General features: G+C 41.6%; 1 protein-coding gene across 2 annotated transcripts in view; it reads left to right on the top strand.

Moving 5' to 3' along the window:
• Positions 1–14,023, top strand: part of FAM13A (family with sequence similarity 13 member A) — a 128,954-nt gene that overhangs the window by 44,766 nt on the left and 70,165 nt on the right. For both annotated transcript variants that reach the window (XM_034064602.1, XM_034064601.1), the window contains exon 6: positions 8,187–8,359. In XM_034064602.1, coding sequence (XP_033920493.1) covers positions 8,187–8,359 — 173 coding nt within the window. The remainder of the gene's footprint in view (positions 1–8,186; positions 8,360–14,023) is intronic.

Here is a 14,023-nt window from a genome sequence, read left to right as displayed (position 1 = left end):
ATTCAATCCCACTGTCTTTGTCATTGCTGAAGAGGCTAAAGTTAGCTTTTCTGAAGTCCAGGGCTGCAATCTTATATTGCTCTGTTTCCTCCTCACATGATACTAAACTCCATGATCTCATCATGACAGCAGCCCAGGCTGACCCCAACTTTCACATCCCTGAGTCGTTCCTTGTTTGTTAGTATAGGTCCAGCAGCTCACCTTTCCTTGTTGGCTCCTTCATCACCTGTGTCTGAAAGTTATCATCAGTGCTTTCCAGGAACTTCCCAGGTTCTTTGCTCCTCACTCTATTATTCCTCCAGCAGATGTCAGGGTGATTGAAGTTCCCTATGAGAACCAGGTCGTATGATTGTGAGGCTACTTCCAGCTATCTGTAAAAGGTCTCATCTACTGTGTGCTCTTGATGCAGATGGTCTGTAGCAAACACCCACAAGTGTCACCCTGCTGGTCTGCCCTTTAATCCTGACCCATCTCAACTTGCTCTTCATCCACCCTGAGACAGAGCTCCAGATATTCCAGGTGTTCTCACAACTTGGTCTGTCTTTCTTAAAATGCATGTAGCCATTGATGACAACATTCCAGTCATGTGAGCTATACCACAATGTCTCTGTGGATCTGTCTATCTGCAGTGAGATCAAAGCCCTGTGACCGCATATAGATCTCTAGTTCATCCTGCTTGTTTTCCATACTCTGTGCATACAAGCTTTTCAGAGGAGCGTTGGAGCATGTCTGTTTTCCAGGAGGGGTGCAAGAGGTTACCCTGTAGTCGTGTCCTGTAGGCACTTCCTTGGCTGCATGCACTTACTGGAGGTATACCCACTCAATCCTTGTTTTGTTTTGTGTGTGTGTGATCTTTATAACTCACCCCTTCTTCCACCTTTACTAGTTTGAAGCTGTCCTTGCCAGGTTGGCAAGTCAGTTGACAAAGACACATGTGCTTGGTTGAGTGAACTGGTGGAGGCAGGTTGGTTAGGTGTCAGGCAAGAGGTACATCTGGCTGATGATCTGCCTTTCTCCATTCATGAAGCTGAGGTAACGCTGATGAGTGGATAGATTAACATGTAAGGTTTGTACTGATAGCCAGCCGAATTGAGACTAGAGTAGGAAAGAAAACATTTCCAGTTTCCCTGCATCACTCAGCCACGCCTAGGTTTTTGCAAAGAAACATGCCTTTTTCTATTCTGTAGAATATTTGTACTGATATACACTACTTGTAAGCTGAAAGAGTCCTAAGATGACAAAATATGAAGCTCCTCAAAAGGTAATGTGGACCTCTTTGTTTTGGTGGACATCTCTGAGTGCCATCAGTTTATTAAGGAAGTTTCTGGGTGAGGTTTCTCTCTTCTCTGGAAGAGTAAGTTCATGCAGTATTAAATAAAAGAAAGTACTGTAAATGTTTTAAATACTTCCTGTTTTGTTGTTTTTTTTTATGATAACCTCATGGAAACATCTTTGCCTTCCTTTCAATTATGAAATTTTAACTATAAACTCAGCTTCTTCAAAAAGTTCTGCATCTTGACTACCTAATTACTCAAATGGGTATAAATTACCCTGATTATTTACGTGTTCATTTATGTGTTCAACATAGCTTGGGATGTTGGAAGTTTTTCTTTTTCGTCCTTTAGAAAATGAGTGAGGCACCCAGAAAAGCAAGATGAACTGTGCTAAGGACATGCATGTTTACTCCATGTCAATGCATATAGCATCTTGGTGTGGAGCAGTCCCTGTTCTTCAAGAGCATTGAAAGATTAGAGTCACCGTACCACATCAGACCTTTAGAATATATGGTATATTTATGTTTTATCTTTGAACCCAGGAACTTCTGACAGCTCACAAGGAGATGAAGCATCTCTATGATACAGTGAGTCATTTATGAAGAATCTTGGCTCTTGTATGTGTGGGATGAAGCCACCTTGACTGGTCAGCTTGTGTCTCTAGGGGAAGGGTTTTCTTGCACTTTCTTCAACACCCATCATGATGTGTATTTATATTGGTCATAAAACTGACCAGTCACTAATAAAACTGCAAACACAGTTCCTTGTCTCTGAACTTTCTGAGAAGGCAAAACTTGAAAGCTTAATGCAGGATGTGTGGTGTAATAATTCCTTGTAGCTGTCCATTCTTTGCTGTTTTGATTATCCTTTATTGGGATTGTCCTTTTGATTGTCAGTAGCATCTGACACTATTTTGCTTGTATTTTGCCCAGAATAAAGATGCATTCTAAATTACAGAGTAGCAGACTTTGGCAGAGCCCATGCTTTCAGCAGGTACAGCCTGTAACTGTAACCTAACAGCCCACAGCATGCCTGGTTCAGGCTGAATCTGATCTTTGGCAAGTGCAGTTTGAGGTTAGGCTTTGCCAGATGAAAATCTTTAAGGAGACAGATTTGTTCTTCAACCAGAACATTCATATTTTTCTGGGTTGTCGTTGGGTTTATTGGTGTCATCTTCTGAAGTGAAGCTTGTTATGGATTACAAAGACTTACGGATTTCTCTTTGGCAGGCCTTATGGGTTAGATTTTGCCTGGGACAAAATGCTCCTTTGACACATGTCGCACCATTTTAGGCATCACAGTTTACAGCAATTAATATGTTTAGTTAGGTGGATAAATGAGAATGTAAAAGGGAAAATTACAGAATCACAGAGTGATTGAGGTTGAAGGGACCTCTGTGGGTCATCTTGTCCAACCCCACTGCTCAGCCAGGATACCTAGAGCCAATTGTACAGGGCCATGGTGAGAGAGCTTTTGAGTATCTCCACAGATACAGGCTCCAAAACCATTGCTTCTGGTCCTGTCACTGGGCACTACTGAAAAGAATCTGTCTGCCTACTCTGCACTCTCCCTTCAGGTATTGGTACTCATTGATAAGATCCTTCCTCTTCTCTAGGCTGAACAGTCCCAGATCTCTCAGCCTTTCCCGAGAAAATTGATGTGCCAGTCTCTTCATCATCTTCATGGCTCTTCATTGGACTGTCTCCAGTTATGTCCACATCTCTTTTGTAGAACACTGGGGAGCTCAGAACTGGTCTCAGCACTCAAGGTGTGGCCGTGCTAGTGCTGAGTAGAGGATAAGAGTCGCTTCCCTTGACTTGCTGGTAGCACTCCTCCTAATGCAACACAGGTCACCTCTGGCTGCCTTTGTGGCAAGGGGCATATGTCTAGCTCATGGTCAGCTTGTCCACCAGGACCCCCAGATCCTTCTCTGCCAAGCTGGGTAGCACCCAGCACATACTGGTTGTTCCTCCCCAGGCACAAGAGTTTGAACTTCCCTTTGTTGAACTACGTGAGGCTCTTGTCAGCCTGTCAAGGTAGCTCTGGATGGTAGCATGACCTCTGGCATGTCCGTTACTCCTCCTAGTTTTGTGTCATCTGCAGACTTGCTGATGGTATGCTCTGCCTCATCATCCAGATCATTAAGGGTAGTTATTTGCATCCAACTAGACTTTGTAACAATGATCAAACAGATAACAAATGAAGTCAGGTTAACTTAATGATTGTTGTTATATCTGAGGGGAAAAAAATAATAGAAGTGATGTAAGCTAAATGTAAAGGGCTGTGAGCTAAAACATGAACAGGATACTGTTTCCAAAAGTCTTGAGAAAAGCAAAACAGCCGCTGTACATGATAGTATTTTAATGAATAGACAATGGCTTTCTTATTGTTAGTACTTTCAGGAACATTATGAGATGAAAACAACTGCCTTCTAGCTAAGGGTTGTCCTTATCTGGGGTGTGGGGTTGATTCTTCTAAAGACCTTTGTAAAGCTCACTTGGATCTTTCCTTGTCATTCAGTGGAATGGCTGTTCTGGAGACAAAATGCAAATGAGGGTGTGCTGCACAGCTAACTACAAACCTCCTACAGTACTTGGTACAGAGTGTAACAAGATACAGCCTGTGGAAATGTGTTGCAACACACAACAAGTTTCCACACGGGCTTTTGTTGTCATCCTTGTTTCCTTTTAAACTAATGCTTTAACTTCTTATAGATTTCTTGTGTGCCTTTGTAATAGCCTTCCCAGGGGTTTCACTGGCTACCATCCCCATCCACTGGAGGATAAGGTGGCTCGTTAGGCTGAGCACAAAAAGGGGTGTATTGGAGAAAATTGGAATAACCTTTATACAATATTTGTCCTTTTTTCTCACTCTTCTCTGTCATTTAACAACTAATATGCTTGTCTTCCCAGTATTGTCTTGATAATGAATAACATAGTGCTGCAGTTTGCAAGATGGTGTTGTCACTTTGTAAGGTGCATGAGACATATGCATGTGCATATACAAAGAAATCTGCCAAAAAATTATCTCTTGTGAGCTTCACCACCCAAAAAGTGTTTAGGCTGCCTCTGTCCATAGTTCTTTAATGTGTTTTGTAAGGAATTCAAATGACACAAGTCTTTGTCTACCCATGGGCACATCTTCATCTCAGAGGCACCCCAGTGAAGTGCTGTTCTTATGACAGTTGTGCAGGTGGCTTTTTTACAGGATAACTAAAAACTGTAGAATGAGATCAGTGAACATTTTTCCTTCCTATTGTTAATAAAGATTAAAGACATATTAATTAAATGAAAAAGTTTATTTAATTTTTAGTACATATGGGTTCAAGGAATACATTTTGCTACATAGAATCATAGAAAATCTCAAGTTGGAATGGACTCACAAGGATCATCGAGTCTGTGCTCCTCAATGTGTTTATATACAGATGCAACTGAAAGCAGTTTTGCACTGAAACTAAATGTAAGTTTAATTCAGATATAAGTTGCCATTACTTGTAGACTATATTGCTAAAGAAATAACTACTGTGCTACGATATTGTTTTCCAAAGCTATCAAAATAGTAGCTCATAAATCATCTGAAACATTGGTTCCTTCCCCTTCTTAATGATTTTGAGGTGCCGTGGAAATGCTGAAATAATCCTAATTTTAATCTGATCTTTAAAACAATTTTCTTGCAGAGTTTGTATGTGATTGACATGCATTTTGTTGGAAGTGCCTATATCCAAGTGATCTTTTATTGCCAGAAAATGAGAATTGCAGACTGTACCAAAACTTTTTTTTTTCCTTTTAGAACACCAGAATAATAAATAGGGGGGTTTTATGGAATTTTCCAGTATAAGGAGCTTCTGTAAATGAGTGTAAAGTTCATGAATAATTTGCACATAGGGAATCAGATACATGCTGTTCGGCAGATGCTGCCTGTTTCCTATTGCTTCTTGTTGTCTAAGGCAGATTTTACTAATGCAGTATCCAGTTGCAAAATTACTTAGCTTTGATAATTGCAATCTTAAAATCAGGATGCACATACTATAGTAGGGGTGCAAAGGCTGACTTCCTGCTGTTTTCCAGGCTTCCATTGCTGCTGGCATATGTGCCACATCATAGAAGTTGCCTGTATTGCTTAGACCCATGTGTACTTCTGTGAAGTATTAACAGGACAGTGTAGGAGCTGTTTTAGTTTAGAGGTCTGTGTGTACATGTAGACACCATTTCTTGTAACTCTGATGAAGAGCTTTTCTGGTGTTTGTGGCATCAGCTTTAGCAGGTGGCAGTGAAGTAGCACCAACGGCCATGCTGAGAGATGTTCAGGTGCAGACACAAGAGACGGCTGTCACCTCCAGATGCAGAGCAGCTAAATGACGGACTGCAAGTTTTCAGGGGGAAAGAAAGGCTTAACAGCCATTCTAGCAGAATTTGGTGCCTCCAAATCCTAGGCCCTGCTGCCTCCTGTTGTGAGTCCCTCCTGTAATGCTGCCATGTGTAGATTCCTGTTTCCCCTCCTCCCTGCAGACACGGTCTTCCCCTTTCAAATCACAGGACTGCTGAAGTTGTATAGCAGCTGAGAGCCATGGCTTGATGCCTCTGTGCTGTGTGCCCAGTTTCCATGGTGTCAACAGTCAGTGACTGCTGCAGGCAATTGGTTGACATAGTATTGATTCAAGCCAGTGGTGGTCCAAAAGTGAGATGTTGACTCCAGGCAAAATGCCCAAAGGCAGGATCTCACCAAGAGCATGCAGTCCAGAGGCTGAAGCTGGGAAGCTCTCTTAATGTATCCCTCTGGTTTGCCTTTGCCTCTGGTATATGTATTATTTTTCAGTAAGAAGCAGCTTTCTGTCCCATGAAACTTTTCAACACACACAAAGCATTAGGACACAAATGTAAGTGAAACAAAGCATTATGAAACAGAGGAAGCACCAAGAATTTTCCTAAAAATCTTAGGGTAAGCCAGGTAAGAAAAGGGTTCAAGAGGAATCCAGAAAGTCTGATTTACTGTCCAGCAGATTTGTAGAAACTGCAGCAGGCAGCAGAATTAATCAACAAATGGATAACTGGAGTCACTAGGAAGCACCAGCATTACTTCTTTGATGAAAAAATTGTCACAGAGGAGCCAGTGAGCATGTGAATAGGTATAGTCAATGTAGCACACGTGAATTTTCAAAATGGTTTGGTAGGATTGTCAGAGGTTTTTAAAGAAGCAAAGATGTCTAGTGTTAAGAAGAAAAGACTTTTTATGGATTAATAATTAGGAAGCAATAAAAATACATGGTTGGTTTATCAGAAAAGATTTTTTATGGATTAATAATTAGAAAGCAATAAAAATATATGATTGGTTTATCAGTGGAGAGAGGGTTCCTTGGAGTCCCTTAGGGATCTTTGTTGGAATCTGTGCTATTCAACCACTTCAATAATGACCCAGAAAGAGTTTGAATGTGCTGATATTAGAAACTTACTCAAGGTAGGAAAAACTAAAAGCTGGCTACAGGGACTTACAGAAGGCTCCTAATTTACTCTGTACTGGCTGAAAAGAATTATAAGTTGAATTTCCATCACTCTATGGTAACTAATGCCCACAAACCACAAATTATATAGATGTGTACACTGATGAGCTCCAAATTAGATCTTGTTTTCAGAAAAGAGATTTGATGCTGCTGAAATATCACGAAGCTGTCAGATCAGTAAGCAATCATGAAAGGAAATAAAATGCTGGCTTTTGATAAGAAACCACCCCTAAATCTGCCTACGTATATAATGCTACCTTCAGCTTTGGCTACAGAAGGTGAAAAGGTATAGAGGAAAGCAGCAAAAAGGATCAAACACATCAGAATACTTCTGTAAAATTAGAGACTATATAAACTGTTTTGGGTTTTTTTTGTCTGATAAGAGACAACTACTTAGAGTAGTATAAAGTCAAGAATAGTATGGGGAAGGTGAGTGAGGAACAATTATTTGCAAATTCTCATAATATAGAAACAAGGGAAAGAATACCTGTCACCATATCTAAAACAGAAATACTTCTCTTATATGACTTTAATTAGTGTGTAACAGTGTTGTGAAATGTGATGTGAAACTCCCAGCCACAGGATCTTGCGAAGGCTAAACATAGCAGTGAACACAGGAGAAAACTGAATGTAAGCACAAAGGTTAGGCTCAATGTTTGCTTATAACACAGCGAACCAGGTGCAACCTCTGAAGTTAAAAAAAAACCCAAAGCACAGATTGCTAAAAGCTGTGGCAATGCATGAGGGACAGACCTCTGAACTTGCTCTCTTTCCTCCCTAAGCATCCTTTATCTGCTGATGATACTGCACACCCATCTGATGCACCACTTGTATGCTTCTGCTGAAAGGGCAAAGCAAGACCCCTAGCTTCATGTAGATGGGCTCAGTGATGCTTGGAAACTTTGTCTTGGATTTAGGGAGCTGAACTTCCAACTCTGTGTCCTGGCTGCCTTAGCAAGGAACATGAATATAGAATGTTCACAGTCTAAGAAATTTGCTTCCAGGGCACATGTTGACATCAGTTGAAATTAAAAAGGATAGGAGAAGAGGTGTAGAATTGCCTCTACCACCTGTTTCTCTAGTTGTGTCAAGAAGCAAATCAAATTCAATGGGAACTTTTTTGTGATTCAGAAAATAACTTTCTGTTTATTTTACTTACCCTCCCTTTTTAAATCTTGTGACCTCTGGAAAGAACCCCTGTTCTTTCCATAGACACACCTTTATTTTTCTTTCAATAGTCTTTATCAAACAGAATGTCTGATTCATATGTATTTTATACTGTTATTTCTCACCTTGTCATATTCTTTGTTGTTTATACACTGGTATGGAATGTCTTTTTTGTTAGATTATCTGAAAAGGCTGCTCTGTCCTTTCTTCCTTTCATTTTTCATTTTTCTCTCTGTTTACTACTGTAGATGACAAAGACCACAATGGAAGGATCCGGCCAAACATTCCTGGTGCCACAACCAGGCCTATCGGATGGAATACCTCAGGTCAGCCTCCGACTGACAGATGGTGGTTCATGTTGGAAGGAGATGGATTTAACAGATGACATTTCCTTCATTAATAGTGATGTGTTTTTCTCCAGGTTAGTGGTCCTTTTTTCCTTTGTGTTTGCTCTGTACCTGCACCTCCAGCTCTGAGCATTTTGATCACTTAGTGCTTACAAAGTCAGTGTGCTGGGTATAAGGCAAATTAAAATGCGTATCCCTGTTAAAGCCACACATTAGAATCATAGAATCATCGAATAGTTAGGATTGGAAAGGACCTTAAGATCATCTAGTTCCAACCCCCCCTGCCATTTGCAGGGACACCTCACACTAAACCATGTCACCCAGGGTTTCTTACAAAGTCAGCTCTGTGCCTTTGTTTGCCTTCCCATTATAAATTTTCAAGCATATGATGGTGGGCTGGTTGGTGAAGGAGTGGAGATGGACAGGACTGATCTAAGATCAGGCACTAGAAATTACACCGAGCACAAGATGTAACCAAAATGTACAGTGTAGTAGTAGTTTAGCACGTTTGGTCTTCCCCGTTTAGATCTTAACAGATACCTGATTTTATTCCCATTCTTAATCCAAAAAGGAAGGGGCTTTTGAGGGTTTTTTCTTTCTGGCAGGAATAATGATAAGTACTAGTGTTGCTCAGACAATACAGAGAATAAAGAGTACCTGTCTGTATCTGTCTGAATTCATCTGTAAGAGCCTGTCTGTCTAAAGCATCTAAAAGAGAATCTTGAGTTTCGATTGTTGGCACTTTATCAGTGAAGCAAAGAGGTAATGGACAGTTTAGTTTGTTGTAACGTTCTTCACTGAACATCCCAGTTGTTGTTCTCGGCATATTGAATTGAGTCTGTCGTTCCCTTTCTTCTTGTGTCTAGTGCAGCACATGAAGGATTCAGGTTACTGTGGGAAATTGCTGTATGCTACTGAAATATGGGGTTGGCCTAATGTGGGAAATGGTGCTATTTACATGTCATGAAACATGACACCACGGCGTCTCTGCATACCAAAGGAGAACACAAAGCAGAGGCAGTGCTGCCAGACACGTAACTGAGTGACTTCACTGTGTCAGCAGGAGACGCGTGCTATTCTCAGCAGTAGCACATACAGACAGCACTCACCTTATGAGTTTGCAAATTATGCACTAGCACCAGATTTTGGTTATAATAATGGTGGGATGAGTTAGGAAATGATGCAGTAACACCAGATTTTGAATCGTGATGGTGGGGAAGCATAGATGCCAAATCTGGTTTCCAGCCCTCGCAGGCACACATGCTCTTCAACTTCTACCTGCATCAGCTGTGTGGTTCACTGTCCCTAAGCCTGCCCCCAAGACTCCTGCAGCCAGAAAATATCAGGTTCATTTACACATCTTCATTAATCCAGGTCCTTTTAACTGAGATGAGTGAGGAAACAATTATTGAAGTGGGTCAGCTGGCAAAACTGAGAAGGCAATACAGTTCTACCATCAAGAGAGGGCCTAGCAGTTGGGATTGGGTCAGATATTACAGCCTCTTGCATTGGTACTCTGGACCTCGGCAGAGAGTGTGCCCCTGCCCATACTCCATTATATGTTACAAGGTGTAAAGGAAAGCTAAGTTGAAACGAAGGACTTACAAGTTTCATATCTGAGACTGTATGTGTGACTGATGTGCTTCATGAGGTGCCCCCAAAAAATGTGATTCTTTCAGAACAGTCCTCAAAAAACAATTATTTGCTGTAGGAATTCATACTTTCCCATCAATCTGTGATTACTTAGAAGAGTACTGTTGAGGTATGGGACAGTTAGGCCAGCCATTAACTCAAAACCATGCAGCCACTCGCACAGGACATTAAAGCACCAAATTAGATGTGTTTGTAATTAGACAGAAGCCTAATCTCAATGCTCAAGCCTTCAGATGATCTTTCATCTCTGTCTGCGTCTCTTATTTTACCTGGGAAATTAATAAGCTGTAGACATTAATTCTTTTGCAATCCCATTTTTTCAGTAATGCCCTCATTTTCTGTCCGGTGTCACACATTTGTACATACTTACTTAACTGAGAAACTGCACTGCTGTTAGCTTTCAGTAGTTCTGTCAGTGATCTAGTGCTGCTCCCAAAGAAGGAGTAGATAGTGCTTGCTGTTTCTGACTGTGCTCCAGGATGGCAGGTTGTTGGGCAGGGCAGGATGGAGAGGAGGCCCTGGGCCATCCCTAAGAAGGAAGAGAGGTCTCTTGCAGACCTAATACACTTGGGGGACAGCTGTCTGTACAACAGTCGGAAACCCAGATTCTCTGTCATTAATGGAGTGCTCTGATATATCAGGAGTGGTTTTAAACATGCCGTTGGCAGCCTTGTGTCACTCCAGTGTAACTTAGGCTCTCATTGAGATATTACCTGGTATCATCTCAGTGCAAGGCTGCATTAGGAGTTTTCACCTTTTTCAGCAAAAGGACTCTGGCATCTGACCTAGATCATAAAATGCTTTGCAGGCACGCTACTGTTCTTGTTGAGGGGGGTTGTGTCACAAGGTACTAACAGTTCTTAAATAAATATTATCATTAATTATATGTAATTATCTGATACATTTTAGTGAAATGGCTGTATCTGCTCAGCTATCATATGATCTTTGTTAGAAAAGAATAAAGGTTGTTCTTGGCAATGATAATCATTTGCTGTCTCATGAAAATGCCTGCGGTTTGTTCCCTTTTTATGCTCAGATACTGTGATAGGGGTGGATTAGAAGAGAGTGAAGGGCTGCACAGAACAGTAGATACAGAACTCCACCCTTAGCAGGCTCACAAATGTAACAGCGAAGAAATAGCTACACACAGTAAGCCTGTAAGCCCCCTCCCCCCCCCCCCCGGGCTGTAATCTTTAATATATTTTCAGTCATTTTCATTTGACGCTAGAGCAGAGGTCTTTAGGGAGAAAGTGAAAGACTTTTGGTTGATCAGTTAATTTTGATAATATTTAAAATACCCCTCAGCATGTGTTAACCTTAAAATTAAGATCTGCATAATAAGTAGCAGCTACAGTTAACGACTGTGTCTTCTAGAATCACTTACCAATTCTTTAAACACTGAAGTCATGTCATGCCTACTAACAGGTATGATTCCTCATGGCAGGAAATTTTTGAAGGTGCTGCTGTCATTTGAATTATGTGATACATCAATAGCAGTCAAAACATAATGCAGAGCATAAAATCTGTATCACCTCCTATTCACACCTGTTATACTAAGAAAATTGTATTTGTAAAGTTGATATGTTCTTTTTTTCTCACAAAAATAGGTGGATTAACTGTATGTACCCATAATCCCCACTAGCACATAATGTATGTGTTCTCTTGAAAGTTGCCTCATTATTACATCTGTATGCCAAGGACAAACTGTTCATTAGGCAGTAGCAGGAAACCATACCTGTAGTGCAGTCTTTGAGGAAATCCTGAAGCAGTGGAGAAGGAAAGAAAGGAAGGGACAGGAGACAAGAATTCTCTGAGACAAGCATGAAAGTCTGCAGGCAATATGCAGCCTGATATGTATTTCCGTGAGGCTTATTTCATTTTTGCAAGAGCTCCTGTGCAGAGCTTTAGAGCAGGGAAACCAAGCTTTCAGACCCTGGGAACCACACACATACAAAAAGATATTTACCTAGTTGAGAGCCACAAGACCCACACTGCAGGCCTCATGAGCCAGGGGAGGCAGCAGCTTTGGGACAAGGCAGAAGGGACCAGGGCTCCCTGGGATCTTACCAGACCTTCAGTGGGAGGGAGCTAGGATGGGCTTGCAGCTCTGTGAAGCTCAGAGTCCCTTTTTGTATCCCTCTTTCTTTCTACTGTCTAGGACAAAGTCTGCTCAAAACTCTGGTTCAGAAGGGATATACATAACTGCAGTAGAAACTGGAATGATTTTGGATCTGCCTAGAGGTGCTAAAACCTAGTGCTTCCAATAACATTCAAATGGATTTTACTTCAGGGACAAAATATATTAAGATGTAAGTGAATACAAAGGTAGGAGGGCCTCTTACAAGCAATGCTCTTAGCCTTTTGTGCCAAACTTCATATACAAGCAAAGAGATAGCCTTCAGGCAGGAGGGAAAATGCTTCCTGCAGCCAAAATGTGAGGCAGGGGATTGTTGATGATGAGCAGAAATCTCTTGGCTTACACTGGCTCAGAGGTGCCTTCTGTCTGCAGAATTTTGTTGTCAGTGTCCTGGATCTTTTGCTCAGGAAAGGGTACTAAAATATGCTTTGCTGTTGCATATGGCTGTTCTACCTGGAGCTGCATCTCTTTGCAGTTCTGGTACTGTTTTGAAGGAGCAACCCTCAGTGGGAGGGCATCCTACAGTTTGTAATGCTGTTATATATTGATCAGAGGAGTGCAGCCAGGTACCCTTCGTTGCTAGCAGTGGTCAGGTGCTGGGTTATGGGTGCATGTATGGCAGTCAGACTTTGTGAAAAACATTGTGCAGTTCCCAAAAACCAAAGCTTAGAACAACCACTACAGTTGTTCAGTAAGCAGGCTGCCTTCTCCAGTACTTTCTAACCTTGTCTTTGTGCGCCAAAGATCATAAATTCCTGTTTGTGGCTGCAGTCACAGCTGCAGTGAGATTTACCAGCATAGATACCCTGTGCTGGCTTTCTAACACGTTCATGTTCTCAAAGGGAAGGTTTGTTTATATCAGCCTTTAGTTCACAGAGATCCTTATATCTGGCCTATGTCCTGCAAATCAAGGCTTCACGTGCTGTAGTTGCCTCCCTAAAGTAAGGGTTGGGTTAATGTACCATGCTTCACCCTCTTAATGACACTCCATGTTCTCGCTGTTAATTGTCGAGGTACAAAAACACATGTATTTGTACACTGAGAAGTTTGTGCTTACTATAAACACTTCCCCTATTTGCTGGTTTTTCTTTTAGCAGCTGCGGTTTAAAACCAAGACAAGCTAAAACTTACCATTATTATCTGGCATGTGATAAGAACTTGGGTGCCTGTTGTTGCCAGAACAAATTAAGCAGAGAGGGGCTGGTGTTGTTTGCTTAGCTGACTATTTTTGTTTAGGTTTGGGGTTTTTTGTTTTTGAAGTCTGTCGTGCCAGTACATTGAGTCCCTAACCAAAGCAGTAATATGCCTTATCACTCAGGAGCCTCACTGCCAGGTTTACATAAGGGATTGCAGCCAGGCAGCTGACAAGGCTGTCCTGAACTCTATAGCCATGGACTTTTCAGCAAAACTGCTCAGGAAAGGAGCAAAGGTCTGCGATGAGGTCAGTGAGGAGGTGGTGAGGGCTGTTGCCTTCTGCATCATTCAGCAGCAGCTTCTGGTGGGCCCTGCTCTGAGCCCTCAGAGAGGATTTTCTGTGTGTAAGGTATTGCTGTTTGTCACTCTCTCTTTAGGTTGTGTTGAGTTAGTTTTTCCAAGCTGACTCACTTTGAGAGTACATTTGTCTCCACCCTCCTATGCAATCAATTCCCTTCTTTCTTGCATTGTGAGGTGCTGGCAGTAGGAACTGCCTTACATAATGAGTTGTTAAGAAAAGCATTCAGTTTTCTAAAAAACACAGCCACAAAGAAATGTGATTTATGTGTCTCACCGAGGTAGGTGACTGTGAATGGCAAGTCAGGGTGTGGTCTGAGCTCTTCCAGGGTTTTTCTCCTCTGTAGATAGAGATGTAATGACAGACACAGAAACATGTAATTATGTAGATCTTTTTCCATGCAAGACACCTGGATGGATTTCAGTTTACTTTTCCAAGCATTTGCCCTCTCTTTTC

This window comes from Melopsittacus undulatus, chromosome 7, assembly GCF_012275295.1.
Source record: "Melopsittacus undulatus isolate bMelUnd1 chromosome 7, bMelUnd1.mat.Z, whole genome shotgun sequence".
In the NCBI taxonomy this organism is placed as follows: domain Eukaryota; kingdom Metazoa; phylum Chordata; class Aves; order Psittaciformes; family Psittaculidae; genus Melopsittacus; species Melopsittacus undulatus.
This window is presented reverse-complemented; position numbering and strand designations above follow the sequence as displayed.